The following is a 26,423-nucleotide window of genomic DNA, read 5'->3' as shown; positions in this document are numbered from 1 at the left end:
CTGGCCTGGTCCAAGCAGGGCCCTGTACTCTGCCTTCTTGGCAGCCCCTCTCTGTTTATTCACTCCTTGCAGCCCAGTGGGCAGCCAGTTTATTTAGGGAGTTTTCTTTGGATAACACTTCTAAATGCTGGCAGCTATGCAGAAAGCACCATCATTGCTTAACATCAACATCTCTCCAGGCTGGTAAAAGAAAAAGGGTGTGATTTCTCATCTTCATATTCAGCACCTTTTTTGTCCACAGGGATTAAGCAATAGGTGTGGGGGTACCTAACGTTTATCTTTCCAGGAAAACTCTCATTCAACAGGAATGTGGTTATTATTCACTGTGGAAAGACCTTGGGTGAAACCTAAGTGACAAGCCAATTTTAATATGTTGTGATTTGCATTTTATTTAGGTTAACCTTTGAGACAGAGGACTCATCTTTTCCTTGCGAAGCACAACTCATGTTTACATCACAAGAAATTCAGTGTTACTATTACCGCTCATTCAAGTCAGCTGCCTCTGGACAAACTAAGCATATTCTCAAAAAAAGTGTCACTAAGTCTTGAACTGCTACTGTGTGCTTCTGGGAATATGGTCAGTTTAGTCCTCTTCAGCAGCAGACAGGCCAGCAGTGGGACTGGAGATGGATTCTTATGGAAACAAGACTTCTGCAATCAGGCAGCTTGTGTGCATGCTCGTACACTCCAGCCTCCCCTCAACGCAAATCAACTTTTCAACCTGGTAGCTGATTTTGATCAGACTTGACAAAGGGGAGAATTCTCAAAAATGTTACCTTCTTACATATTTAATGAATATAACTGACCTGGCAATGGAAAGAAACTGCATGCAAACCCCGTGCCAACGAGAAGGTGCAGCGTGCGACGCAGCCTCATTGCACATGGGAAACGCACAGGAGAGAAACCTACAACATGCCACAACTGAAGAAAAAGTGTCAGATTGAGCTCTGATCACCTTAAGGCACCAAAATGGGAAAAAAATCCAGAAACATAATGCCACGTTTTACTAATTCTGCTGCTTATGGAGCTACCTGTTAATTAAAATCATACTAATTCTCCACTCACCCAGCCTCTTTTGCATTTTTTTAATTACTAACTTTATATTCAAAGAATGGTACTTGGAGAAGAGAGTAACCAATATTGCCTTGGAATTCATCAATAAAAATGCATTAAGTTTGTGGCTCCCAAATACCTTTGCAAAATGTGAGGCAGTAACTGTTTTTCAATTGCAGTGAGGTCACAGTAGAAATACCTGTTTGCCAATGAGCAGCTCCCCGTGATGCCTGTGTCCCACCAAGCCCAGCAAGAGGTTTTGCTCTGCATTTGCTTGGTACTTCCAGGAACTTCAGGGGCCTCAACAACCCACTCCCACTGAATTTCAACACATTTTCTGTGCCTTGCACATTACAAAAATTAACCTGTGCAGTCCACATGGTAGCCCAAAATCATATATGGTGTTATCTAGCACAAGCTTCTTAACCTCAACTTTAAGAAGATGCGCAACATAGAGTTGTTAGCTGTCATTGTCCCTCAATTCCCCTACATATGCAGAGAGTGGGAATCATTAGGAAACATCAGGAGTATCAAAGGAAGAATCATGCCACTGGGCTATCAGGGTATCAGCTACCTTTTTTTCTTTCACCCTGAAACCTTGAGTAGCAGGTTATCAAGGAGCTCCAAGCAACTCCATAGCGAACATTCCCCACAGACTAAACACAGAAACTATGGAAATGGTCTGGGTCAATCTGTGTCCAGTATGTTGCATATTTTCATTTTAATCAAAACATTTAGATGTTTATTTGAACTACAAAATATTCAAGATCTGAACTGGACAAAAAAATTCCCACAGAAATAAAAAAAAAAAATCAAAATTCTGAATTTAATTAGTGGAAATATTAAGTGCAGAATCTTTTCTAAATTATGTAATTTTTAAAAGGTACACAGGAATGTGGTAGGATCTTCAGATTCCCAGCTACTAAACTCATGGATGCCTCTGCTCACTAGGCTTCACTTCAGCTTGTCTACTGTTCCCCAAGCTGCAGAGAGGTCCACTAAGGAATCAGAGATGGAAGATGGCAAGCTGAAGTGCAGGGAGCGGAGGAAACGGGCAGACAGCAGGACAGGCAGATAGCAGGACAGGCTGGCGGGCAGGAGTGCAGAGCAAAGCGGTGCGGAGAGTCATCAGTCATCTGCTTCTCCTACAGCTACAACTGCAGCACGATCAACAGGCTCTGGGGGCACTTCCTTGTGGTTCTTCTTGATAAACAAGCATTTACTGACACTAGTAAGGTAAGGAATAACAGAAGTTGCCAAACAAACATATTATTTTTCCCAGAACTCAATGGTGAATGACACTTGATTGGTATTTCATAACATAACATTAAAAACCACTGCAGTCTTTAGGTTCTTTTCCTGATTCAAGAAATCCACAGCAGCACCTGGCAGAAAAACATAAGTGCATTTAAGGGCACACTTCCCTATGAACATTTTTTTAATATCAAAAGCATAGCCTCAAAAAGCTCCTTCATGCTTAAAAATGTGACTACTTTAAATGAATCATAAAAGTTACTGGTTGTTGCACTGGCTTCTCAAGCTGTTATTTTATGCCTTAAGCCAAATTTAAAAGAAGCAACACCAGAGTGTAACATCAACTTGTCTTCACTTACTGGCTTGCTTCATTTGCATTCTCTCAACAAGGAATTGCAAAATGTTAAACAACTTGAAGAATATTTCTAACTTGTAACAGCAACTTTGCTTTGAATTATCCTCTCATTAGTCGCATAATAAAAAGGCTTCTTTATCTTGAAAGTATTTCAGGCACAGATAAAAAATAAACGGGTTAAAAATACTATTACTATATCATACTACTAAACACAGAAGTACTACTACACTCATTATTTATCAGTCCAGACATTTCATACATTACTATAAAGTCCACAAATGCTGCATTTGTTATCTGAACTGCTCACTTCAATTAGAAGTCTTAAAAAAACCCCCACAAGTATCAAGTTAGAAAATTATAATTAAACAGATGTGAAAAAGTATATATGGAGTCACTCACTTTTTTTTTAATGTGTGCTAGAGGATACAATAGACTTCTAAAACATTATTCAGGTACACAAGGCTTCAGGTAAAAGTAAACAAATAGTATATGGGTTGCCCAGAAAGGTGGTCAACGCCCCATCCCCGGAGACATTCCAGGCCAGGCTGGACGGGGCTCTGAGCAACCTGATCTGGTTGAAGATGTCCCTGCTCATGGCAGGGGTGGTGGACTGGATGACCTTTGAAGGTCCCTTCCAACCCAAAATGTTTTATGATTCTATATGGAAGACATCTCATTTTACTTGGATCCTTCTGGGACACCTGCATCCCTAGTGGGATCAAAGGTGGACCCTGGAACAGCCAGCACAATGACGCTGCAACTCGCTCATTAAAAGTCTGCAAACACTGACTGTTCCCCAGTGTAGAGCTATGTTTGCAGTAATAAGGGATAAGACCTGTGCCCATGATAACAGTAAAGGCAAAAGTGAGTCTCAGATGCATGTGCAGTGCCAGGCCAGTCACCGCTGCAGCCAGCTCTGCCACAGGGCCCTGCTGCATGGTCCTTGGCTCCCTGACAGCAAAGGCCCTGAAAAACACTAAAATGCAAACTGAAAGTATTACCAAGAACATTCTTTCAGTTTGCATCTTAGTGTTCTAGTCTGAAAAAAGGGTGAAATACATGCATACACATACAGCTCCCACGGTTTTAGAGCAGAGTGCCCTTGCTCACCAAGTTACAGAAACCAGCCCAGACAGACTCACCAACCTTTTCACATAGTTTTGCCATTCTGGAGGGGCAGAATGTGGTGATTAAAGGTTAAAGCTGGGGGTCAGCTTGCCAGTTACTTTAACAGCTTCTAATTGTTTTAACCAGTACTCAGCAGTACTTCCACCCTCTCTCTCCATCCTTTCTTGCAGCTCCACAACTCTGCTTTGTACTTTTAACTGTGCTTCTTAGAGCACCAGCTAGAGTGATGTAAGCTCATCTCTTAGAGTATCAGCCTCCCTCTGCAAATTCCTCATGAAAAATGCAGCAAGAAATCTCTAGTGGGAGTCTCACTGCCTTTCCACGTGTTGGTCATCTGCAAAGAAAAGAGGGAAAGTGGAAAAGAGAAAATGGCTGGTTGTGAAATTTTAGCAAAACCTTCTCTTGAAAAAAAAAAAATACTGATTCACAAGCATCTAAACTTTCATCAAAGGAAATGACTTATTTTATTCATTCTTCTCAAGAATGCTGAGGAGTCTGTGAAGCATTTTGATTTCAGGTGAAAAAGTCCTCTTAGTAAAGCTCAATATATATTTTTTTTTAAGTACAAAGTGGGTAACACTGAAGCATGGCATTTACCTAAGACATATTTTTACATTTGATTTGGAAAACAGTGACAGCCAATGCTTTGCTTCAATTTGGGACAGGATTTTTCGAGTCTTACCTTTGCACAAGACACAGAACATTTTCTACCAGCTCTGGCTGACAATCACCCCTACCACACTGTGGCCCAGGGAGGCTCTGCAAAATGAGCTATAGGTATCTTTACGTACGCTTATATCACTGAAGAGAAGGTGGCCAGAGGGAGGTCTTTGGCACCACACTCCTGAACACTTTCACCTGTTTAGCCCCTGGCTCTGGTTTGTTCTTTGTCTTCAGGGACAGTTTGCTCATTTTTGTGGAGAAGGACCGGAGATGGATGAAGTGGACATATATCTGGCTCATATGCAACCTGGCAGGTTATAAAACATGTGATTTAAGTTTTGTGCTATAAAAAAACACCCTTTTGGTGAGATGCAACAGAGTTTTCTCATTCTTTTGCATAGTTTGGATCAATAAAGTGCATGGACTATGTTTAAGGGCTAAAGAACTACCATCTGATGTCCAGAAGAGGCCCATGGCCAAGTACAAGACATGGCATATGCAGCCCGTCAACTCTGGTGCAAATTAGCCCTAGGTGGTGTGGTCTGCACCATTTCACCCTGAGATCAGGGGCTCCTCCCTTCAATGGCATGTTTGTACACACATACGTATATACTTATGCATAAAAGCTCTAAGCCTATTGTATGGATGCACGCTAAGGCGGGCGTGCAATTTTTTGGAATTGATTCATTTGATGCTACTTCTGATATGCATTTAGCATGAAGAATAAATCAGCATATACATTAAGCAACAATTAAACATGCTCACATTGCACTGGCGCACCTATCCACTGTACAGCTGCTAGGTCAAAAGGAAGAAACATCAGATAAAGGAAGAGAAAGTTTAAAACACAGAGGAAATGTCAAAGTTTCAAAAGCTACACAGCAAGGGATAAATGTTAATTTACATCAAGATTATTTAAAAAAACATACTGTGTATGGGTTTTGGAATGGTACCTTTACAAAAATAATTTATTCTGTTTTTAAATACAAATGAAAAATACCACAGCAATTTCCCAAAATTTCAGCTTTGCCTTTATATGTCCACTCCTTGCATCTCCAATGTCACTTAATTCTTCCTCTCTTGCTATTCAAGATGTTGCCCATGCTATTTACTGCCATTTTAGGGAATACATTTACCATTATGATCTACTTAACTGGATTATAAAATGTATTTTAAATAAAAGAAACTGAAGAATCTAAACTTAACTATTTAGTACAGCTTTGCAATATTAATATTTTAAACAGAGTATTTTTAATCTTAAATTAGGGTTCCACAAAAAAATTCATGCAAAGGAACCTTAGTAACAGAAATGAACAAGAGTCAAAAGACCATATATTAAAAAAATAATTAAGATACACAATAGGAAAAAAGCCTAACTAACCATGAACATAAAAACATAGTAATCAAAACCTAGTATTCACATCACTACAGATTTCAAGACTGACTACCCAGATTTGAAGGAACTACCACAACAGCAGACCAGCAGCTTAACTGTTCCAAAATGCAGGCCAGACCTCCCACATGGCCACACCTCGGTAGATATTTATTGGTACCTCCCAGAGAAAACCATGCCCGATCTCAGCCAAGGGTAGAGCCGACGAAGGACATCAGCTCTCAAACAAATGGCAGATAAAATACTGGCAGATACCAAACGACAAACCTAAAGAAAGACTAAAAGTAGACTCTGGGTTTCTTTATAAAAGTGCATAACAAATTCAGTTTTTTCCCTGTGGCTTTAAATTCTACCTGGTTCTCTTAGGAGGCAATATTTGCAGTTTTGTGCCATGACTTGATATATTTCTTGTATTTCAAGGAAATCAATACTATATAGTTCTGTACTTAATTGCTCCCAGGTGTGTCTCAATTACTACCCATAAGGATTTTACTCCATTATTTACACACAAGCAATTAAGCACATAATCATGTCTGATGCAGTTAATACTTATCTGTTCAACAGAATTTTAGTCTTAAAATATATGGAAACGTTTCTCAGATAATTTTCCTTTTTCAGTAAGACAATTATAGTTAAACTGCTTCCTTCTCCTAGTGATAGACGCACCCAATTGTTAGGAGCCAAAAATTATCAGTAGTTAATAATTCCTGTGTCCCCTGGAATACAAGTTGCTGCTTTCAGTCCCATTTTCAATCAGCACCATGCACTCAGCCACAGTACCACTAATTAGCAAACTTCTTAGCAGGCTGGTCATGCAAACCAGACTACACAAGCTACAGAAACAAAACTCACTTTCAACAGCAATGCCCCAGGACAAGGCTACAGAAAACATAAATTTGTGGAATTTAATGGCAGTGTTGGTTGTATATAGCCACTCTGAGGTTATACAGGATACCTACATTTCCAGTTATGTCCATCTGGCATATTTCAAATGTATCAAAGCTATAAACATTTTTTAAAAAGTAAGACAAAGAAAAATAAAAGGAAAAAAAAATAGCAGAAGCTCATAATTACCAAGAGGTTTATCAGAACAAGTACAATAATAATTTAAAGTTAAATGGCATTATTTTTTTTCCAGACAGTTTTTGAACCATCTCTTGTGCTTCTGCAATTTGTGTGCCTGGAAAGTTGCACAAAACGTGTTGCTTCAGGGCTGCACCTAATTATACTGGGCATCCAGAAATAGGTGTATCTGACTCAGAATTTCTGCGTGCTTGGCCAACCAATCAAACCATAAGAAATGAAAGCTATGGTTAAATTAAGCAATAAAACACCACAAGCTGCAAGTTGTAACGTATCAGCACACACCACGCTGCAAGGAAGAAGATCTCAACAGGAAACAGTTTCACAGTCGTACTTGTCCCCCGCGCTGCCAAGAGTATCATCACAACTCCAACTTCACGCAATTGCAGTCAGAGGACAAACTATTCTAAATTGAATGTTACAGAACAGGATTAAACATAAAATGAGGGTAAGTGTACTAAAGAAGTGTTATCTTTGATTGCCAGCTGTTATCTACCACCTTTATAAAATCAAGTTTTTTCACTTGATAATCATTCCTCTCTGTAGACAGAATCTTCCAGCCAGATTTAATTCTTTTAATGTCTCTGACAAACACAGAACTGGTACAAAACCAGACTTAACTAGAAATTCATGCTGAGACTTTGTCATAAACCTGAAGCTAAGAAGGTAAGCTCAGGTGCTGTATTTTGCCAGTCGTCCAAGACAGGTGGGCGATTGACCAGATGCCTTCAAAAAACCCATGCTCATCCAGGTCTCTTCACCCTGAAACATCTCTGGGATGGAGGGTGCAGTTGAGCTGTTATAATTTATTTTTCATAATACTACGCAAGCAAATCATGTAAATCAACTGGACCAAATCTAGTCCCAGAGATTTCAAAGGAAAATATATTTCATGATGAGAACATTAGGATATTTGTTTTCATACCCCAAGGGTGGTTATTAATAATTAGCAACTTACACAAAGTTGCTAGACAAAGCACAAAAGAAAATAGTAGATTAATCCTCAGATATTTTCAGCCTAAATCTTAAGAGAGCTAAAAATTAATCATAACAGTAGGAGAATGGCCTGAGAACTATAAAGCAATTACAGCCATTGATAACCACTGTATACATAAGCAATGATGACAGCAATTAGAGAAATCAGTAAGTGATCCATGCCAATACTGAGAACTTTCCATTAACAGCTGCTGTTCCATAGAACCATTATAACCTTGCTAATCCAGTCATTTGACTAACTTGCAAGGTCATTTTCTAAATGAGAAGTGCTAAGTCTTGAGCTTGAGTTGCAAAGAGTTCTTCTAGTTGATAGCTATGTGTCAAACAATGCGGCAATAAATTCCAAGCAATGTGGCAACTTGACATCAACTGCATTATATGAATATATGGAGTTTTTTAGATTGATAATACAAAGAACAGCCTTCATCTGTATTTATTATGAAGCAAACTGCTATTTAACACTGCTTTGCACAAGGGCTGCAAACATAATATGCAATCAGCTACCAAACTAAAATATGTTTAAGAGCTATTTCAACAACTGAAGTATTTCCTATTGATTTTAGATTAGGAACATATCCAGATTTCCATGCCTGCAAAAGAACAATCATTTTCAGAAACGAATAAAACTGTACAAAGCAAAACACGTTATTTTGTACCATATCATTTTCCAAACTCTATGGTTACTTTTGTAGCAGCATTTTAATGGCTACTTTTCAAGGAGAAGTATTTTGCACTTACAGTCTCTGTTATTCTCTGCAAATTGTTAACACAAAAATCTAAAAACACTGTCTACAGCATATTGTGATCCATTGCAGCTGCAGGTGATATACTGTATAACATACCTCAGTCCATGCAGCACAAATGATCACTCGTGAGGCTGCACAAGACAGTGATGAGACAGGGTTGATAGAAACCTGAAGTATATATACATATTTTTTAATTACACAGCACTCTTAGAAAATTCAAGAATACAAAGATAAAACATCCTATTACTTCACTAGTATTTTGCTTGAGTAAGAGGTACTGGATTGAACCTGGAATTAATGGGTAATAAATAGCTTTAAGATTTGGCCGGGCATTTGTACCTGCTCAAGGCTTCTCTATCTACTATTGTTAGACTCAACCAAATATAAATCATGTTCTCTACTTTTATTAACAGTGACAGCAATGTATGTCAGCATTTTACATATATATATATCTATAAATATCTACATGCTTGAATGCATCAGAGATTTCTGAAAGCCAGAATGGTGCTGAAATTTCAAGGGAAATAAACCACTGTGATAAAAGCTCTGCTCTTTTCACCCTTCAGCAGTGTCCACAGGATCCTCTTCCAAGGCTGCCCATTAGAGCAAGCCCTTAGGTCCCAACTCCATGGTCCTCTTAGGAAAGACTTGAGTTAATCAGAGAGCACAGAAGTAGGAAAAGATCATTAGTCCCTTAGGAAACCAACTTGGCACAACCAATGGCAGAAAAAATTGACTGATGGAGAAGCTAGAAAGCCACTCAAACAGAAGTCCGATGCCTTTATTTTGAGTGGCTTTTTAGAAAACACCTGGAATCTACTAAGAAGAAAAAGAAGCTTTTCTTCACCTTTCCATTGGAAAAAGAATAAAAATCTTGCTATTACTCTCCACATTTAAAAAAAGAAAAAAGAAAAAAAACAAAAAAAAAACCAAACCATGTTTTTTTCAGTGTTTGGTTTGGTTTGTTGTTTTTGGCAGTGGCCAGTTTTTGTTTGTTTGTTTGATGGTGGTGGTGGTGGTTGTGTTTTTTCCCTCAGGATAAAAGAGCTGACAGTCTTATTTGCTTTATCCAGTTATTGCCAATGAAGAACTGAAACAGCAGACACAGTGGACTCAGCCTACCTATATACAACAGATGTCAATTTTAAACACCTGTCATCTAGATGTTCAAAAGTTGCAAAGATCCGCGCTCAGGATCAGAGCATCCCCACACGTAGGAAGTCAAGGAAGGGAGCCAGGAGGCCTGCGTGGTTGAATAGGAATCTGTTGGGTATGCTCAAGCAGAAGAGGAGAGTTTACAGGTCATGGAAGCAGGGGCTGGCCACTTGGGAAGAATATAAGGCTGCTGTTAGAGGATGTAGGAAGGCAGCTAGGATAGCCAAGGCCTCCTTAGAATTACAGCTGGCGAGAGGGGTCAAGGACAGCAAAAAGAACTTTTTCAAATACATAGCGGATAAAACTAATACCAGAGGCAATGTAGGCCCACTGAGGAATGGGGTGGGTGCCCTGGTGGCGGAAGATACAGAGAAGGCAGAATTACTGAATGCCTTCTTTGTCTCTGTCTACTCTGCCGGAGGCTGTCCTGGGGAGCCCTGTACCCCTGAGACCCCAGATGAAGCCAAGTCAATGGAGGAGCTTGCTTTAGTCGATGAGGACTGGGTTAAGGAGCAATTAAATAGACTGGACATCCATAAATCCATGGGTCCAGATGGGATGCATCCGCGGGTGCTGAGGGAGCTGGCTGAGGTCATTGCTGGACCGCTCTCCATCATCTTTGCCAAGTCTTGGGAAACGGGAGAGGTGCCCGAGGATTGGAGGAAAGCAAATGTCACTCCAATCTTCAAAAAGGGCAAGAAGGAGGACCCGGGTAACTATAGACCGGTCAGCCTCACCTCTGTCCCTGGGAAAGTAATGGAACAACTTATCCTTGGTGCTATCTCAAGGCATATCAAGGATAAGAAGGTTATTAGGGGCAGTCAGCATGGCTTTACCAAGGGTAAGTCGTGCTTGACCAACCTCATAGCCTTTTATGAGAATGTTACAAGGTGGATGGATGATGGCAGAGCCGTGGATGTGGTCTACCTTGACTTCAGTAAAGCCTTTGACACAGTCTCCCACAGCATCCTAGTTGCTAAGTTGCAGAGGTGTGGTCTAGACAATAGAGTAGTGAGGTGGGTTACAAACTGGCTTAAGGAGAGAAGCCAGAGAGTGGTAGTCAATGGTGCGGAGCCTAGTTGGAGACCAGTATCTAGTGGAGTACCTCAGGGGTCAGTACTGGGGCCAGTATTATTAAATATATTCATTAACGACTTAGACGAGGGAATAGAGTGTACTATCAGCAAGTTTGCTGATGACACTAAGCTGGGAGGAGTGGCTGACACGCCAGAAGGCTGTGCTGCCATCCAGCGAGACCTAGACAGGCTGGAGAGTTGGGCGGGGAATAACCTAATGAAATTTAACAAGGAAAAGTGTAGAGTCCTGCATCTGGGCAGGAACAACCCCAGGTTCCAGTATCGGTTGGGAAATTACATATTAGAGAGCAGTGTAGGGGAAAGGGACCTGGGGATTCTGGTGGACAACAGGATGACCATGAGCCAGCACTGTGCCCTTGTGGCCAGGAAGGCCAATGGCATCCTGGGATGTATTAGAAGGGGGGTGGTTAGTAGATCAAGAGAGGTCCTCCTTCCCCTCTACTCTGCCCTGGTGAGACCCCATCTGGAATATTGTGTCCAGTTCTGGGCCCCTCAGTTCAAGAAGGACAAGGAATTGCTGGAGAGTGTCCAGCGTAGGGCAACCAAGATGATTAAGGGAGTGGAGCACCTCCCTTATGAGGAAAGGCTGAGGGAGCTGGGTCTCTTTAGTTTGGAGAAGAGGAGACTGAGGGGTGACCTTATTAATGTTTATAAATATATAAAGGGTGAGTGCCATGAGGATGGAGCCAGGCTCTTCTCGTTGGCAAACAATGATAGGACAAGGGGCAATGGGATCAAGCTGGAACACAAGAGGTTCCACTTAAATTTGAGAAGAAACTTCTTCTCAGTAAGGGTGACAGAGCACTGGAACAGGCTGCCCAGGGGGGTTGTGGAGTCTCCTTCTCTGGAGACATTCAAGACCCACCTGGACATGTTCCTGTGCAACCTCACTTAGGCGTTCCTGCTCCAGCAGGAAGATTGGACTAGATGATCTTTTGAGGTCCCTTCCAATCCAGAACATACTGTGATACTGTGATACTGTGATCTGAATTGCTCTTACATCATAGATCACAAGCAAAAATCTTATTTTTTACCCCTGTTTTTGAAGAATTTGCACAACGCTTATACAAGGCTTCAAAAGTTTGGTAGAATGTCCCAAAAGACACAGTGATCGTATCACAGCAATATAACCAGTTGAAGCTAATTAAACTAGCTCAAGTGCATTAAGTCCCTCTTCACTCCGTACTACAGACAGCAAAAGGATGCAGATGCAGAAGTCTGTTTTGAGAGACACAGCTTCAGGAAAACATGCCTTAAAATGAACAAACTACTGCAATTCATGTTTCACTTTCTCAAAGTTTGTCGAGCCCGAAGATTTTGACAACTGCCTGTTTCAAAGAACCCATTAGACTGATATAAGTCTGTTCTCCCAGGGCATCCCACTGATTATTTTCCCCATGTTCTTAGTAATCTTCATCGGCCACTTAATATCTGCTTTTTTTTAGCTCCCAACCTCACAAAAAGCCATTAGACTAGGTGTATCTTTACCACCATTAATTCATCTGTATCCTGGTATCCCTGCTATGTGCTGGGAAGCTGTATTGCCATTTTGCTTGTTCTTCCACCAGCCACACATTTCTTTAACTCAGTATTATCTTCAGACAAAGCCAAACAATGCAGGAACAAAACTCTCATTAACCACGTGATGTATAAAGTTCATAAAATCATTATACATTGAAATTCCTAGCTAAGTTGACTTTCTGCTTCCGATACTCAGTTACAAATGTAATTTAAAAAATTAACTAGCCAGATGCTTTTTACAGCTATTGGAACTTGAGAGAAATAACTTTCTCCCTAAGCAGTAAGAGGAGCTAATTCTGGGCTGAGGGGCAGGGGTCTTAGTCACAAGGATAAGCACTCTGAGCATCCTGTAGAGTCCAGGCAGAATCAGGTTGCAAGAACTAAAATATTAAGGATTTGAAAGATAGTTTGAGCTGTGGCGACAGACAGGTCACACCTTTGACATACTAGGTAGACATAAATCACATTAGGAATGATAAAGGTCCATCTCAACAATGGCGCCTGGGTTACCATTCTGAATAAAAGACAGTGACACTGTCTGTGGTAATTTAGATGAATGTAGAGGGAAAACTGACGTTTGCCTGTGATAGTGACCAATATTATTATTTCCATATTACTCCAAGAGAAAAGACAGATTTCTTCCGCAAAGATTTTTCACTGTTTGCAGAGCATCTAAGACACTGACAGATAACTAACTAGAACACCCAGGAACAAAATTCATACAAATACTTGGTATTACTTAATAATGAACTTGCATTTCCTGCATTTGTTACTTGAATGAAGTTTGCGGATTACTGGATGACAACCTGCAGAGCTGTGGCTGGGTGTGCCACCATTTTCACAAGGTATTCTAACAGTTCTCCAGCATTCTGCATTAATTATTGTTTTTAATAAAACCAAAAATGTGTAGTGACTTTTTAGAACATGTAACCAGCAATTCCCAGGGCAAGACTGCAAGACACCAGTTTTATCCTCCTGCCAGAAAACAGTACGAGCTGAATGTGCAGTGATTTGTCGCCGTCACCTGCACACCCTCTAGAGGTAGGCAAGGCAGCCCTCAGCCTGTAATTAATCAACAGATCCATACTTGGAACAGCACAACCTGCAACATCACGCACCCATCACACTATGCCTCACATTTAAAGACAAGGCTGAAAGACAAAATTTTATCACTGAGCCACCACGACACACAGAATACGGCAGATATCCTGTGTCTTCATAAGATCCGGCTCTGTGACACACACTGGGCTCCAATGAAAGCAAACACTGGTTCATTGCAGGATGCTAAACAGAGGTACTGGGAGACGATCAGGTCACCCTAATAGACTTATCTCATTCCCAAAATCAAAATACACTTCAGATTTCTTGACTGGTTCTTCTCTAAATGACTTCAAAATCTTCACAACTCTTCATGTTTTCTTTCAGGATTGTTTTCATTTTAGTCTTATTTCACAGAGATTTGCCTCTTTTACACATAAGACAGAGAAGAATACAGCTTTGTCAGGGATTAATAAACCTGAAAAACACAATCAAAATTTCATAAAACTGTATTTCCTAAATCCTGAGTGCTCTGCTAGTTAATTTTATCTTCCAGATACAGAGCATATCTGAAATGTCACTGCACTGTCTTAATATATCCAAATTTTCAGTCACTATGCATTATACTAGTTAAGATTAACTTCTAAAGCTGGTTATAAAGGCAAGCTAAAAGAATGCCGTGACCTTTCATTGTGGTGAGGTAATTTACAGATATGGGGAGATGAAAAAATACGGGAGAGCAATATCATGCAAAGGATTTTTCCAAGTAAATACTTCTCTTCTGACACTTGCTGGTGTGATACTTTGTTTCAGTTTGGTACAGCTACTTCAGTTCCAGCTTTCCTATTAATGAAGAACAGCAATAACAACACTTAATCTAATATTATGTTATTTTTAGATGTCTTCAATATTTTATGGATATCATTAACTCAAGTATGGTTTCAAGGAGAAATTCTGTGGACAGGAATAAGACTGGCTGAATTCCTTCCTGCAGCAAAAGTCCCTGGGGATTGTATTTGTCACCGAGCTAAAGGGTATTCACAAGTACTAGAATTTCTGATGCACTTCCTCAGGTTTTCTTCCAAGTGCAGATGTAGCCATGCTGGTGGTCACAGATTGGGCTGCAGTGTGCTGACCCAACTGCATTCTTTCCCACATCCCTTCCCATCGAATGACCCGCAAGAGCAGCTAAAAAGTGACTGAAGGCCCAGCAAAGAGTGGACCCAGATGGGAATAAACCAGCTGAGGCTCAGTCTCAGCAAGGAGATTTACACAAACATTTACGAAAGGAAAAGCAATCAGAAACATAATCAGGTAGTGAATAAAATGTTCATGTTGTAGTAAAAATATTACTGATAATTTCCTCAGGTCTGCACACAGGGTCAAGACCTCAATGGAAGAAAAACGTAAAAATCAATACCATGTTTTATTTATACATAAATCAAATAAATTGATTCACTCTGGTACTTCAGCTTTCTCTCTAAAGAAAGCAGATAAAAGAGGGGAAATGTTAATTTAAAACATATTATTAATATAAGATGAACACATTTCTAACCTGAAAGTAATATCTAGTATCAGTCAAGTACTGTTACAGTCAAGTAGACATTCATAAATTCTCTTTCACCTGAATGATTTTGCTTCCAGCACTCCCGCTCTGCAAATCCACCACAACTCTCTCTACGTAATATCTCCAAACAGCAAAATCTCATGCAGAGTGCCCACACACACATAATGTAGTAGTTTTAAAAGACTTCAGAATAGGCCTTCCTCTCTCCATAGAAGAATTTCTCAAGTATAACTTCATAAGCTTCAGAAACACGTCTCTAATTCAGATGGGGTTTTACCATCATCTCTTACTCAAAGAGTTTTTACCAATGCTTAGTTTGATTATTTCTACTAATTACTATGTAAGTGCCCAAAACTATTAATAATATCACTAAAAAGTATGTCTACAAGCATTTTCAGATTGAAAATGAAAATTTCTTGCAAAGAGTATTTATAATTCAAGATCATCACCTGCCTCATCACTGCCTACAGTAACCTCTCAATTCCCATACCCCAGCAATCAGATTATTTGCGGAAGCTAAATCACAAGTTCAGTCAGCAATTAGCACAACCTCTGAGGAAGTCTAAGTTTCTTCTAGACAGTATCTCCAACCAACAAATGAAATCTACTGTTTCTAAGCTTAACGAGAAAGAAATATGTCAGTTTGAACAAACTGTTGTATGATATAAAAGTTTACAACACCTCCAGATGTCAGCAAAGTTGTTCCTCTTTTATGATAAATTCAGCTTCATCTTCAGGCTACAGATGCTGTCAGGACATCTCAAAAAGAGAAATATCCACTGATTAAATGACTAGCAATTGAATAAATAACTTGAGAGCATGCATACTTATTGCAACTAAATGACAGGTGCACAGGAAGTCAGCTAGAACATCCTTGGAAAAAAAAAAAAGACACAACAAAAACCACAAACAAAAAACGGAACATGTAATTAACATTTATAGCAGAAACAAGTAGGTGGAGGCAAAGGCATGAGAAAAAGAGATTGAAAGGAGGGTGCAGAGAGGTGGGTGTTGGTCTCTTCTCCTGAGTAACAAGCAATAGGACAAGAGGAAATGACCTCAAGTTGCACCAGAGGAGGTTTAGATTGGATACTAAGAAAAATTTATTCATGGAAAGGGTTGTGAAGCCCTGGAACAGGCTGCCCAGGGAAGTGTTGGAGTCACCATCCCTGGAGGTGTTTAAAATATGTGTAGATGTGGTGCTTAGGGACGTGGTTTCACGGCAGACTTGGCAGTGTTAGGTTTATGGTCGGACTGGATGATCTCAAAGGTCTTTTCCAACATAAATGATTCTGTGATGCTAAGTTCTGCCTCCCAACTGCAATTCAGATGGCCCTGAGGGACAGGTCCAAGAAAAACCCTCTAACTGCCAGCACAGGCTCTTCTTTCCTCCCCATTTCACAAATACCTGCAAGTACGTCATTCACAAGCTGCTTTGCATTTCCTGCCACCTCTACACATGCTTTTGCAGAGAGCAAGACTGTGCTACTTCCTGTGGCAATGGTTCATCTGATGCTTGTGAAAAAAAATGACTCTACAGTAAAGTATCAACTGCACAAAGACAAGAGCAGAAATAGAGATTTCTTTCCTCCTAATGATTTTAGAGGCTACTTCTAACCTCAGCCAGCATAACTTACTTGGACTTAAAAGAGTTTCTCAAGCTGCTGAGTGCGCTGTCTGATTTTCTGGCAACGTGGCAATGCCTCTTCTCCAGTGCTGGGCCACCTGACAGCAAGAGGACATCACCAGCCCACCAGCCCTGGCTGCGGCACGGACATCACTCCAGCCTCGCCACGTCAGCTCCAACTGAGCCATCACCTGTCATTCTCCAGCGATGTGGAAGTTTTGCCATTGAGAAGATACACTTACTGATACAGACTTGTCTCCTGGGGAGACCCACCTACATTTCCAAACTCACTGCCAAGGATCAGGGGCCCTCCATCCCCACTACTTACAGAAATGCATCCAAACCAATATTTCATCTTAATTTTCCCACAAAAGGCCCTCTCAAGTATGTCAGGATCCTTATGCTTATTTAGAAAGGCCCCAGCAGTAACTCTTAAGTGCACTCCTGCCACGAGATCTTGGAAGAGGAAGATATGTGCATTTGCTTCTAATGGGTAATTCGCAGATACCATGGTTATGGATGAGCTTAGGCCGTATGAAGCAATTAAATTTAATGTCCTAGGAGAAGTTAGATGCTATTTCTGACTGAATGACCTCAAAAGGGTGTGTGCAAATCTTCTAATCTAAGACAGTAGTGAACTAGGAAGGCATGTGAATGTGTTCAAGAGCATTTTTTTCCTCTCATAGCAGAAAGTTTTTTCTCTCTTGGTTTGGTTGTATTTGACTCCTAGCACCAGTCTGTTGCTACCATCTGATATCAGGTATGACTACAATAAAATAATTACAACTCCACAGAAATCTTGAAAGGTGTAATATGTTTGCTTTGTTGAACAAGGGAGTCTCAAAGCAAGAAGGAAGCCAAGACAAACAAGAATATATTGCTTAAATCAAGAACTAGGCAGATACAGAACTTCCTTTCTTCATTGTTTCTAATCAGTTTAAGAGCATGATTCATTTGTTAAACTTCATTCTATACGAGTGGGGAGAAAAAAGTGAATTACCCATTGAATGCACAATACAATAATGAAAGGAAGCTGCAGGTACTCCATGTCTTTGAAAATCATTCACTCTTCAAGAAAATGCTTACATACGTATTTATATCCATCGCTGTCAAGGAAAATACGTGCACTTATGTTTGAAGATTTTCTTGGGTGAAGGCCAAACAGAGAAATTCAGATATGTCTAGCTGGAGGACTGCGTCCACCTCTGAAGCACTGGACCAGACTGCATATATTAAGAAGTGATCACATAGTCTTTCAAGTAGAAGCCACTCCCTGAGACTACACTTCAGTGCCCAAAATGATGAACGTTTGCTGAGCTTCCTGTAACGCAATTACACTGCAGTTCAGACAGCTATCACAAGATAAATCTGCTGCTCAACAGAAAATTGAAAATATTTCTTGATTAAGTGCAGCTGACCTGTAAGACAGCCTTTGAACTTTTAATTAATATCTTTAAAGGAAGTTTACTTTGCACATGAGCACAGCAACTGATTAAAATTATTTTGCAATTGACAAACTGTACAGCTGATGAATTTTCAACCTCAACTGACCTGTGGTGGCAATCCCTTGGGTAATCTACATCTGCTCTCTTACAGGAAATCCGTAAAGCAAACTTGAAAAAAATCTTTCAGAGAAAACAAGAAAGGAGAAAAAAGAAAGTTTCCCCAAACTCAGTATAGTTTACATAACACATATTTAGCAGTGAATCTCAACACACCAGCATTAATTAAAAAGCCAAGAATGCATGCTCTGTTGTGTTGATGGTTTGCAAAGGGGAAAAGCAACATTTACTGTAACAATAAACATCTGCCTCATTAGGAAAAATGCAGTAAATGATGTCTATTATGTACACATATTAAAGATTTTTCATTAGATAGTATTATTTATGTTTTCTACTCCATCTTTTTTACCTGTGTGCAGAAGAGTCGATTTTGCTTCAATTAAATCAGTGGCAAATTCCATTAATTTTCATCAGACATTTATGGTGACATGGAACTACTGGAAATATGAACCATATAAAAATATTGAACACTTGGCACTTACGTTATGCCTTTGAATTATTATGAAATAATTACCTTACAACAATGAGTTTTATTTGCAATGGCAGGAGTTTACATTGTCCAGGAATAAATGCTCTTCCTTCTATAAATTTTCTCCATAAAAAGATTAATAAAGTTACAAGGTACTTTTCCTTTCCACTAAAATTATTATGAAAAATTTCACTGCATCTTAATGAGTACTGGTAAATACATTAACAATGTTTACTCTCATTAATAGGAAAATCACTATTAATTATTAAATGATCATTGTTTTTCCATTTGCTTGATGCTAGAAATTATTTGGAATTACTGCAAAAACATTACTTCAATTGTACTTTCACCCAATTCAGAAACTTAATTAAGCTACAAGCAACAACAGTAAAACAGGGTGAATAGCTATTAAAAATACAGTCATATTTGGAGCATGGAAAGAGCACCAAGTTTGTGTAATTACTTTTATTTTTGCTTTAAAAAAATCAAAGATCACAGCAAGCAGTACTGGGGGAAGAAAGGTGTGTAGCTCATTAAGCTGTTGTCTAGAGCCTACTTGGAAAACCTGTCACACAAATACTAGTTCACAGGCAATTAAAATCTTTCTAAAATCTTCCCTGTATCCTCTAAAAGAACTACTCCTTTGAGACAGCACATATTTAATGCCACATTATGTGTTCATAGATGACCTGACTCTTGGACAAAATCTATAATTTGGGGCAACTTCTCTCACCATATGAGACCACAGAAAGTTCAGCAAGGGTCCCCACATCACTCAATAAGGAAGACAAGAAATGTCATACCCAAGACTGGCACACCAAGAAAAACAGATGTAAGATAGGACTCTCACTCCCAAATATAATGCTAATTGCATGGTTTTTTGCATGAGAGGAAAAAAATTACAGAAAAAAAAAAAGATAATAATAGAGAAAGTTCTTAACTTACTTCTTGCTTTAAGGTGGAGAAAAGATGGAGAAAACTCTGCCTTCAAAAGCTGTACATGTGTTTAAAAATCTGAAACCCAAACAGTAACCTAATATACTATCCTCCTATACATGATTCCTAATCCCATTTGAGAAATAAACCTGATGACAAATAGAAGAAAGTCCATGTGCATGAATGTTCCCCAATCCAGATCTTGGTGACCCTCTCCCAAATAATGCCTTTTGTTCTCTTCTTTATAGAAGGCTGAGGACTAGTTTTGATTTTTAGGGCAAATTAGTTGTTTCTCCTGGATCACTGCTCTTGAGGTCAGTACCAATGAGAAAACTTAGTAGGCTAACCCTTTAAAGATAAAATGAGAAACGGTATTTTACTAAGGTAAGTATACATCACATGATAAACATTCCTGATACTCATCTCCTGAAAATTCTGAGGTAGGCAATAGCTTTCCAACAAAAACCAAGTGAAAAAGAGAAGCTAGATGTTATTTATTGACCGTGACAGGGTTCCAGAAGAGGACTGCTGTCCATGAACAACACCAGGAAAGAGAAGGAATGAAGTGCTGCTGACTATTTTATCTTCTTTGCCAATCACAGACAAAGTGCAAGTGGTTTTAAAGATTGCTGCACTTCCACTTCTCTGGCCAGTGTATAGTGACTGAACAGAAGAAAATACAACACATGATTAAGAGAATTAAGAGAAAAGCAGAGATCCACATCTGGTGTAGAATAATCCCACGCATCCAAATAGGGTGGGAACCTGCTCTTCAGGCTGCAGCCCCACCGAAAAGGGTCTTGGTGTTCCTGTGGACACAGCAGGTTGAGGACAAGCCCATCAGTATGTCCTCATTGAATATAAGGCAAGCAGCATATAACCACATCAGAGGGAGGCAGCAGGCTGAAGACAGTTATTTTTCTCCTCTACTCAACGTGGCCTCACACTATGTCACCCAGTTGTGCCCCCATCCCCAGGTGAACAGGGATATGCAGAAGCTGTAAGAGATGCAGGAGAGCAACCAAGCTAGTCAGGGGTCTTGACCTCATGTCTTACATGAGTTGAAGGAGTTGAGCTTGTTCAGTCTAGTAAGAGGGTGATCTGACAGGCGACCTGGTAGCAGCCTACAGCTACCTGAGGGCAAATTACAAGGATACAGAAGTCAAATTCTTCTTGCTAGTGCCAGATGATACATAAAGGGGCAATGAATATAAACTGCTGCTTGTGAGGTTCAGGTTGGCTCTCCCGTCCTTCCCTCCCTGTGCCAAAACCCCTCCGTTTTTAACAGGTGGGTGTTGCAGCCCTGCAGGTTACCCAGCAAGGCGGTGGGAGCTTCATCCAGTGAAGTTTAAGACCTGTGTAGACAGAACCTGGCTGACACGACTGGGAAGAGTCTTCCAGTTGTACTGTGTGACTTCCAAAGGGCCCTTCCAAACAATGTTTAAATGAGAAATATGCACGCATATAGCATCACAAACTGCCTCAGATGCAGCAAACCACTGCAGATTTATACTGAAATGCAACTAGATATCCACTGTCATTCACTGTCAGGTCCTGAAAGAAAATGCCTACTAAAGCTTAGCTGTTAAAGAGTTTCAAATTTTTACCTCCATAGTACACAAGAAGATTTGCTTTTCCATATGATTTATGTTGTCAATGCTATTTTTTGTTATTTGTAAATATCAAGTTATTGTTTTTATAGCATATAAAAATATATTGCTACCCTAAAAACTTCAGACCCTGACTCTGAAATGGTGCTTGGAAAGATGAAAGCCATAAACCTACCCAGAGAGCACCCAGAACTAGTTCATTAGATGACTTGAGATAGATAGATAAAATACAGAGATAAAATAATTTCTCCTACTTTCTGATAGTAGGACAAAAAGCAAGTATTGAGGCTGTTGCACATTATTGCTTCTTAATCAGAATGCGGAATCTCCATAATTACACAAATGGCACCCTATGATGCAGCGCTGTTAGCTCACATGCAAAGACTCTGCTGTTCAATAGCCATCTGATCATTAGTAAGCAATGTCCTTTCCAGCAGATCTGGAAAACTAAAATAGCTGGTTAAGTCTTTGATGGCATCATTAGATTTTTTTTTCAGAAATATTTTTTCAGCCTTTTCCCATCAATAACGCAAAAGACAAGAAGAACATCATACAGGCTCTTAAATTCACCTAGCACTGTATCTTATCTCCAGCAGTGCCCAACACAGGATGCCCGTGGAAACCTATCAGTACAGGTCATGCAAACTGATACTGCCCTTGTGCACCCATCCAGCCCTGCGATTTGTGATTCAGAAGCTTCCAGAGCAAAAGGTGGTGGCTTTGTAAAGAGAAGGACATCTCCATAAAAAAAAACCCCAACGTTAAAAGAGTTTTGCATGGAATATATTACAAAGAAGTCAGCAAGAAACAGAAACTTTATTATTCCTGAAATAAATCCAAAATGTTAAATTGGGAAACTGATGCGACTAATTATATTCTGCCACTATAAATAGTATCAGAAAGTAGTATTTTTTTCTGAACTTCTCAAGCCATATCTTCTTCAGAATGTCAGTTAAGAGCAAAAATAATACAAAAACCTTATGACAACTGGAGATGAAACCCAGAGTTAAATTTGCAACAAATCTGGAATTCCCCTTTGATCATTGTAAGGTAATGTCTACACATTTTTATCAAACCAAACAACCCAAAATAATTTAAATAAACAACAGCAACAACAGAAAGAAAGCCTCTCACCCCAAGACAATGCTTTCGAAAAGTTACAATATCGCAGCAATTTAATGTAGATGTGTGCATGTTAAGTATGCACATGCTCCATGTGTAGGTGATGTGGTGTGGCATAAATATTTTACTATCAGGAGTTTAAGTTACTGACTCATTACTCACAAACGGTACGAATGTTCTTTTCTGATTTCGTAAGTGTTCATACTGTTGGTGCTCCTGAATGACTAAGAACAGAAGACTGTGGTATCTGAAAAGCAGTTATTTCAAAAACTTGATGTAAAGATCTTAGATTTTTAACTTGGGCTTCCACATTGAGAACTACTGAGGTACACAAGAAGGAGCCAAGAAACATGTAATTTATGGAGCTACTCCCCAGAACAACTATACTGAAGTCAACATCCTTTGCTCAAGAGTAAATCCTTCCTCTAGTAGCAGAAGTTTGCAGCACATCTGCTTTTTTCAGCATTTTGCAAGTTTATACTTAGAAATAAACTAACCAATTGACTTCTGAATGTAGGTCACAACGTTCATTCCTCAGGTGGCTGGCCTATATTTCTGTCTTACTTGAAATGGCAAAAAGAAAAAAAGAAGAACGAACTGTGCATAACTCTCAGCTCTGTTTTTCCCTATGGAAATGAGAAATAGAAATACTGCTGCAGGGATGGTTTCTTATTTGTAACTGGCGCTTCATTCCACACTTCTTATTTCAAAAACAAACAGGCAACCTAAGTAAACTTCTAGATTGAAAACTTCAAATTGAAACTCTGAAACCAACCTTGTGTCATTTTAACCTGCATATCAGAGTGAGCCTCATTTCAGGAGACCAATGATCTACGCAGGTCTCACACCAGACAGCCCATTCCTGTAACAGAAATAGTGCAGAGCTATAACAGGCTCTATTGCAGTCAAGAATAGCTTAGCAGAGGTAGAAGCAGACATCTCATCCATGTACTTAGTAATGTCTTTGCAACTCCAAGATACTTGTCTGCTTTAAGACTTCTTTTCAAGTAGTCGTGTTTTGTTTTGCTTCAGTTTTGTTCTGTTCTGTAATAAAGTATATTTTCCAAGATGCAATTGTATTTGATCAGGTGGCTGGAAAAAATGGAACCTGAAACACCAAAAATATTATCCAAATCTCTGGCAGGCATTAAATCAGAATTATATAAATACATTAAAGTAATTTATAGACTGGCAATGAGAATGGCTGTCAAATTGAAATCCAATGGAACTTCAAATGCACCTTAAACACTGTAGCAGTGACAGATCGTTAAAGGTAATATTATTACTAGGTGCCTGTATATCACAGTAATGTTTCAAGCTCTTTTGCACAGATCTGCTCAGATAAAAGATATAATGTTGGCATTTACAGCTGCCAAAATTGCCATTTGCAATTAAAAATTAAAACTGGCACTCTTTCTATATAGGCAATTATCTAAACGCAGCTGGCAATCTTCCTTGTTTACTGTGCTGCTGTGTCATGACTTCACTCTGTTTGGAAATTTACATTTTTTTTTTAGGTTTAAACTTGTCAACTGTATTTCCAACTTGAACTTTACCCATTTTAATTATTTTCATCATGATCTCAAAGAAGAAAGTCCAAAACTACAGTTTACAGGTGTGGCATAGCAACTTCAGGCACTGCAGCAAGATAATTCCTAGTAAATACTTTGGTGATTCTCACAACACTGATTTACATCCATCTACACCGCAGGATAACACCTAGAAGAACCCAAACAGGAAAATGTACCAAATAAACACCCTCCAAGAAGAAAGTTCAAGCTCTAAGAGTTTACTTTCACAGTAAAACAGAGAGAATTGGCAGAACTTCTAAGTGGAGGAAAATCCTTTTAGTGAATAAAATATACCATAAAGTACGTTTCTGTTGCTTGTTATCCATAGCAATTTTGATCTACTAAATAAATCTATACACAAAGTATCCTATTAATAAGACTGCCACGTTTTTGTCAAAGTATTTTTTCACTTATAAAAACTTCTGTTAAAGTAGAATTTGGGGATTCTCCCGGTGCTGGGAGAGAAGCACTGTTTATGCTATCAAACAGCTTTGAGGGAACAGATGCTTTTTTACTGAAGCTGCTGTAACCACTAGCTGGATCCCAGCAACTACCATGGAAATGTATTTACCTACAGCATATCGGTTAAATATTCTGATTTATTTATGATACATTTTCTGTAGCCTAACACAGAAATACGTTGTATTATATCCCCAATACAGTAATACCTATCATCCTTCTTTATTACACCATTTTCATCTAGGACTATGATCCAGTGCAATGACGCTTCACCAGTCTGTATCGCCCATCTAGCTCAGCCATCCAAAATGCTTTTGAGTCAGGCCTTTCCCCTAATATTGCCAAAACCGGTAAAAACAGGGGACTGCTAATGAATTAAGGAACACCACTGACCCCGGGGAGCAGTGACAGCCTCAGGTCGCACTCACACATCTCTCCCAGGTCAGTCTCTGTAAGTAAAGCAGCACAAGTTTCGCAGCGCGGTGACAGTACCGCTCTCCACAGAGCGATGTGACGGGACGCGTGTTTTAGTCACCGGCTCTTGCAGAATTAGCGCGACAGGAGGAGTCGCTCGCTAGAAGAAAAAGCGCAGAAGTGACAAGACACCGGAGGGGCGAAGCGAGCGGGGCCGCCAGTGCAGGAGCCGCTCCTTTCGCCCTTCCCCGGGGGCGGCGCCGGCGCTGCCAGCGGCAGGTGGGCGCACCCGGGTGGCCGCATCGCGCGGCGAGCACACGCGTGGGACGGCGGCGCGGCCCACGCCACCACCCGCACTCCCCCCGCCGGGGCGGAAACCACGAGCGCTCGGGAAACACGCGGGAGGGAGAAACGCGCTGTGCCGCTCCACGGCGCTAACTTTTCAAACTGCGCAGCGAAACGCTCGGCGGGGTTACCGCCGCTGCCGCGGTGAAAGTCGGCGGACGGCCGGCACTCCTCGCCCCGTCTAACTCCGGGGTCGCCGGGGCGGCCGCTGCGGGAGCGCCGCGCAATCCTCCGCGTAACGCCCCGCGCAACCCGGCTGCCTCAAACGCCTGGGAGACAAGCGAGCGTGTGCTCCCCTCCGTGCTCTCCTGCGGCCCTTTCTGTCGGGTCAACCGAGCCTCCCCCTTCCATCACCTCCCACCGAGATCTGCGCGGATTTTCCATCGCCCGCGGAGCGTCGCGCTGCAGGTGGCAGCGGCAACCCCGCCTCCGCTGGTGCCTCCCGGGCACTTGAGGCGCGACCTACGGGGGACTTGTCCTCCCCGTGGACCAGCCGACGGCCGCAGAGCGATGCTCGGGGAGCGGAGGGGGAGGAGGGAGGTGCGCGCGGTGAGGAAGCGGCCCTGGCCGGGGGCAGGTGCGGGCGGCGACCCGGGGGACGGGCGGGACATGAAGGGACAGGAGGAGAGGAGAGGGGTGAGGGTCGGTACTCACACGAAGGCGTGGTAGACGAAGGCCCATCCACGGGGCCGCTCCAGCACGTTGTACAGGTAGTTCTGCAGCCGGCGGTACTTGGCGTTCCTGCGGCAGCTCGGGCCGCTGCTGTACGACAGCGGCTTCCCCAGCAGGCTCATGCGGGCGCCGTGCTTCCCGCGGCGGCCCTCCCGCAGCCCGGCGGGGGCGGCCGCGCCGCCGGTGCCCAGGAGCAGCAGGCCGTCGCCGCGGGCCGACCCGCTCGCCAGCGCCCTGCCCCGGCCCGACTCCACATCCTTCATGCCCGCCGTCGCGCCGCTCTTCATCCAGAGCCCCGCGGAGCCGCCCTCCTCCCCGCCGCCGTGGTTGCGGGGCATGGCATCACCCCGGGCGCCGGGGCGAGCGCCGGGGCCGCGGCGGAGCAGGGCGCAGGCGGCAGCGGCCAGGCACCCCGCGGCGGCGGCCCGCAGAAGGCAGCGGGGGCCGAGGGTCTCCGGGCGGCGCCCGCGGGGTGCGGAGGCGCGGGCCACTTTGGGAGCCCGGCGCGGCGGGCCGGGCTGCGGCAGCTTCGCGGGGGCCCCGGCGAGGGAGCGGGCGCCCCCCCGGGCGCACTCTCCTCCCGGGCG

The 26,423-nt window shown here is 41.5% G+C and overlaps 1 protein-coding gene across 5 annotated transcripts in view; it reads right to left on the bottom strand.

Annotated features, from left to right (window-relative positions):
- The window catches only part of KCNQ5 (potassium voltage-gated channel subfamily Q member 5), a gene marked incomplete at both ends in the record, with an annotated part of 282,555 nt that extends 256,378 nt beyond the window's left edge, over window positions 1-26,177 (bottom strand). For 4 of the 5 annotated variants that reach the window (XM_080342250.1, XM_080342253.1, XM_080342251.1 and 1 more), the window contains one exon: window positions 25,819-26,174. In XM_080342250.1, the coding sequence (XP_080198376.1) occupies window positions 25,819-26,174 (356 nt within the window). Of the gene's footprint in view, window positions 1-25,818 lie in introns of all 5 variants that reach the window. The other variant, XM_080342254.1, reaches the window with a different exon arrangement.
- Window positions 26,178-26,423: the final 246 nt, after the last annotated feature.

The sequence above is a fragment of the Nesoenas mayeri genome (genome assembly GCF_963082525.1).
Source record: "Nesoenas mayeri genome assembly, chromosome: 3".
NCBI classification, from domain to species: Eukaryota; Metazoa; Chordata; class Aves; order Columbiformes; family Columbidae; genus Nesoenas; species Nesoenas mayeri.
Note: the sequence above shows the minus strand (reverse complement) of the source record. Positions and strands in the feature narration are given on the sequence as shown.